The sequence below is a fragment of the Drosophila sulfurigaster genome, chromosome 2R, assembly GCF_023558435.1.
Source record: "Drosophila sulfurigaster albostrigata strain 15112-1811.04 chromosome 2R, ASM2355843v2, whole genome shotgun sequence".
NCBI lineage: Eukaryota > Metazoa > Arthropoda > Insecta > Diptera > Drosophilidae > Drosophila > Drosophila sulfurigaster.
In genome coordinates, this window is record NC_084882.1 from 3303837 (window position 1) to 3308572 (window position 4736).

At 37.7% G+C, this 4736-nt stretch overlaps 2 protein-coding genes across 2 annotated transcripts; both read left to right on the forward strand.

The window, feature by feature from the left end:
• Nucleotides 1–2038: 2038 nt before the first annotated feature.
• On the forward strand, nt 2039–3516 carry LOC133839444 (E3 SUMO-protein ligase ZBED1-like). Its single transcript, XM_062271019.1, has 2 exons — nt 2039–2290; nt 2348–3516. The coding sequence occupies exons 1-2, from the start codon at nt 2269–2271 to the stop codon at nt 3514–3516; spliced, it is 1191 nt and encodes a 396-aa protein (XP_062127003.1). The 5' UTR covers nt 2039–2268.
• LOC133837764 (E3 SUMO-protein ligase ZBED1-like) lies at nt 3509–4461 on the forward strand. Its single transcript, XM_062268623.1, has 2 exons — nt 3509–4054; nt 4120–4461. Exons 1-2 carry the CDS (start codon nt 3527–3529, stop codon nt 4282–4284), a joined length of 693 nt encoding a protein of 230 aa, XP_062124607.1. The 5' UTR covers nt 3509–3526; the 3' UTR covers nt 4285–4461.
• The last annotated feature ends 275 nt before the right edge of the window (nt 4462–4736 follow it).

Sequence of the window (4736 nt, forward strand, 5' to 3'; positions counted from 1 at the left end):
AGAGAGACTCCAGTCCGGGTCGTACCTAATGATATAGTATTTAGGAAAGAAAGCCGTAGAAACATGATGACACCGAGATTTTCACAACACAACGTAGATAGAGACAATGGTGTCACCTTGCTCACAACTAGAGGTCAAAAACTACACAAACAAAAAATTAGGAAAACAGTTAGGAAACAACAAACACTAACACCGACAAACTTATAGACCACGTAATTGATAGTCCTTTAGCCCTAAATTGTTATTTAATAAATAATCAAAATGTAGCGTTAACATTAAGAACACACTTTATATCACAATACTAAGGTTTTTTTTTTATATACAAAATTGTAAAAATTCAAAATATCGTCGGTGTTCGTGGCGTACACCAACAACACGTCGCCGAGCCACCCTTCTCCGATCCGTCCATGCCCCTCTCTCCGGCAATATGGAATAACGCAGATCCGGCAACTCCAAGCCTAGTGCAACAACAATTGTTGTTGTTAACAACATCGCCAACATGCAACTCTGACGATAATACACTCATACATAGATTCTGACATACACTGATACACGTACATACTTTTTTAATAAATTGTCAGTCTGATTCTGTTCTCCACACAACACAGTCGTTTTATTCGTCAGCTTCTTTCTAACATCTTCTAGAATTTTCTCGATTTTCTCCCTCGGTCACTGGACTGTAACTCGCGCATAGGCGTACGATAGTATGGCGACAGTTGAGATGTTACAACGCTGAAAAATGACAGGTGCAAATACACCATTTGGTGATTTTCGCTTTCACTTGAGCTTGGTAAGATCTACAGCATGAAGGTTAAATCTTTTCTATCAAAAGCGCCAAAGGGAGTATACTTATTTGGATAACTCCTTTGTGGAAAAAAAGATAAAAAAAAATCAGAAGTCGAAAATTTAAAAGGCCTCGTGGCCAAGAAAATAAAATTTTCCTAATATTGGGAAATCTGGCTTATCCCCGCCGCTTTTGAAACAAAAAGCTGGCATCCACTTGCTACTGCACTGTGCCGTTCAGGCGAGGTAATTATTTACAAAAAACTAATTAGTTGCCAAAATTAATAATTTTTTAATAACGCGTACAAGGAGCCGACCACGACACGAGGGAGAAACCAATAAATAAAATAAATAATAATAATAAAAGAAACAAATTAAAAAAAAATTAATGCATATGCAAAGACAGCGAATGAAAATAGTTAAAAAGCATTGCGGCTTATTAATGATAAGAACAAACGAAAAACCCCAAAACCAAATCAAAAAAAGTGGCAATTGTATATTAACCCGGTAACCGTACCAATAATACAAACAATTGTAACTCAATTTTATACATATATTTCTGCGTGGTGGTCTATTCATTGCAGCTCAAAAAATAAGACTAGAAACAACAATAGATGAGAGTCAAAGTACAACCTTATTGCGAGTCGTAATGACTCGCTTTCTCCTTCCTTATTGACGAGTTTCAGCTTCAATCCTTCTCCGGGTGCCGATGTCGTCTTCGAGTCGATTCTATGTGTTCTGAATTATCATGAGTGTCTTGAAATTGGAAAGCTACAGCAGCAAGTTTCATTTCATGTGATTTTGCTTCTGCTTCTGAAAAGAACAGAAGTCGCAATCGAAGCAAAAGCAGAAAACGATCGCTGACGAAAAGCGAATCAGCAGCAGCAGACGCCTTGTAAAAAGTTTTTATTTGGCTTTGCTGCTGCTTTCGCTAAGTAACGCAAGTCGAAGCAGCAGCAACTGTTTGAAAATTTTTGATTTGCTTTGCTGCTGCTTTCGATACTGCATGTCGCTGCACGTCGCAGTCGCGAATGCTGTCGAGATTGATTTTGCTGCTTATGCTGTTTGTTGCTCCCCCTGTATTAAATTAAATTGAACAGTTTGACAATTTGTTTTTTATAATTCTTTTTTTTTTACATAAAATACAAAATTATTCAAAATAAACTTTCAAAATCTTCGTCATCTTGAAAAAGAGATGAGTTATCAACCGCTAAGTCCAGAAAGCTTGGATTCAATTTGACCAGAAGTACATACTAGAGGTGGAGAACTATCGATAGCACTATCGCCACTATCGATGGTTTAGCACTATCGAGCCACCAACGATGGCAGCAGACACCTTCGATAGTGGCCCATCCACTATCGATGGTGCTATCGATAGTGCGCTTCTTACATCCCTAAAAAAATTTGTTCGCGCATTTTCTGTGTCGGCGTCAAATGCAACAACGAGGAAAAATTTAAAAACAAGAAACAATTAGTTAAATTAATATGGATCGCTTTTTAAATCTGGGTATGTTTATTATATTATATACGTAAGTGTTTTGATCTATAATTTGTTAAATTTAAGGTAAACGTCGAGTGTCTTCATCAAGTGCCGACAAGCCGGACTGTGAGTGCTCCTCCAGCACAGACTCTGAAAAAGATTTGGAACCAAATCTACAGAGTAACAAAAAGAAGTCGAAAATTTCACATGTTTGGAAATATTTTAAAAGGTCTGACGACAAGAAATATGCCAAATGTCTCGATTGTGGCAAAGAATACAAGACAAGCGGCAATACATCTAACTTGCACGACCATTTAAAAAGGTTCCATCCTGGCGTGGAAAGAAAGAGCGCAGAATCGAGCACACAAGTTGTACGTGCTGAGAGGAACGTCATTACATCTACAAGCAGCAGTTGCAGATCGAGCATGAACTCTGTGGCGTCTTACTTTAAAAGAGCCGTCATGTATGATTCAAATTCTAAAAGAAAGACAGAGACTAAAGCTCTAACTGAAATGGTTGCCAAAGATGTGCAGCCCTACAATATTGTCGAAAACGAAGGGTTCGTGCAATACACTCATGTATTGGATCCTCGGTATAAATTACCCAGCAAGACGCACTTAAGAGATGTGCTGATGCATAATTATTTTACCGAAACTTCTGCCAAGTTATCAGCAATCCTTGTAAATGTTTCGAATATCGCAGTTACGTGTGATTTGTGGACATCAAGTGCCAATGCTAGTTTTTTGACTGTGACGGGTCATTTCGTATATAATTACGAATTAAAAACAGCATCCTTAGCAACAAAAAAACTTCTAAGCACAACTAATTATTGTTCACAAAACATTGCTGATACATTGCGGGACATTTTTATTGAATGGAACATACTGGAAAAAACTGTATGTATTGTTACCGACAATGCCAGCTCCATGCTTAAAGCATGTGATCTATTGCATATTCGCAATCTGCCATGCTTTGCGCATACTATAAATCTCGTGGTGCAAGATGCTCTAAAAGTTGATGACCCAGTGCTTCAAGCTTTATTTACTAAATGTAAATCAATCGTTCGATTTTTCAAGCAAAGCACTATATCAAATGAAAAGCTCAAATTAGCTCAAGAAGGCTCAGAATATACTTTGTTGCAAGAAACGCCCACTAGGTGGAATAGTTTTTATTTTATGATTGAGCGTATTATAAAATGCGATGCCATTGCAAAATTTTACTATCAACAACGAATGCAGCCCATTTACTGCTGAGGAAATACTTATGCTGAAAGATATTGAAAAAGTATTGGCTTTCTTTCAGCAAGCAAGCGAGAAAATTTCTGGCGGAAAATACGTAACGATATCGCTGATTATTCCCATGACATATGGACTTTTTCGGAAAATCGAAAGTGTTGTACCTTTACTACAAACTCTTCAAGGAAAAACTTTAAACAAAATATTGATGGAATCAATCAAGCAACGTCTTTCCGTATATGAGCAGAGAACAGTCTGCAGGATGGCTACGCTTTTGGATCCACGGTTCAAAAAAAGTGGATTTCAACATAGCTCAAACGCTGAACAAGCAGCAACATGTTTTGAAAATGAGCTGGCCAATTTTCCAGTTAAAGAGACCGCAAGTAATCAACCCGTAGCACCGGATTCAAGTTTACAGGATACTTTGTTCGATTTTTTGGGTGAGCGTTCCATGAATAATTCTGTAAACTCAAGAGTAGATGCAATTTTAACTAAGAGGCAGTATCTGGAAAGGGCAATTGTCGGACAAGATATCGACCCTCTATTATGGATGAAGGTATGCCTTAATTAAAAGTGCCGAGTTATAAATTGCATATAATTAAGTATATTACTTTTTTCCAGGTGAATCAAACTGATTTCCCTGCCATTGGGAGCCTTTTCGCCAAATATCTTTGCATTCCGGCTACGTCCGTGGAGTCTGAAAGAACATTCAGCAAGGCGGGCCAAATAATATCGGAGAGGCGAACCCGGCTCAAAGAAAAAATGTTAACATTCTTTTGTTTTTAAATCGCAACTCTTGGCTGAAATAAAGCATATTTTATTGTATTCGTTTCATTCTTTTTTTTAAATCGTAACTTAGTTAAAATAAAGCATAATATTTTTATATTTGCTTAAAAAAAATTTTTTTGTTGGGCTACACTATCGAGCCATTATCGAGCCACTATCGATGGCACTATCGACACTATCGATAGTTTAAAATAAACCATCGTCGACTATCGATGGCGTCCACTATCGATAGTTCTCCACCTCTAGTACATACATATGTTCTCTAGTACTTTCTGACTAAGGCTGATGTCAGAGTGCGCGCGAGAAGCGAAGCGAAGCGATGCGAGAAGCGATGAGCAAAGCGAGAAGATGTCAATCTTTGCGAGTAAGTTCTACAGTTATTAATATGATGGTGATGGATTCGGATGAAGATTTTTTGCTTCAACTGCAACACTTAACGAAAATCCACCCGC

Excerpts from the sequence above, each read along its gene's own strand:
- LOC133839444 (XM_062271019.1), top strand. The coding sequence starts at position 2,269 with ATGGATCGCTTTTTAAATCTGG. Across the intron at positions 2,291-2,347 it reads GGATCGCTTTTTAAATCTGG|GTAAACGTCGAGTGTCTTCA; the intron begins GTATGTTTATTA and ends GTTAAATTTAAG.
- LOC133837764 (XM_062268623.1), top strand. The coding sequence starts at position 3,527 with ATGCTGAAAGATATTGAAAAAGTATTGGCTTTCTTTCAGCAAGCAAGC. Across the intron at positions 4,055-4,119 it reads ACCCTCTATTATGGATGAAG|GTGAATCAAACTGATTTCCC; the intron begins GTATGCCTTAAT and ends ACTTTTTTCCAG.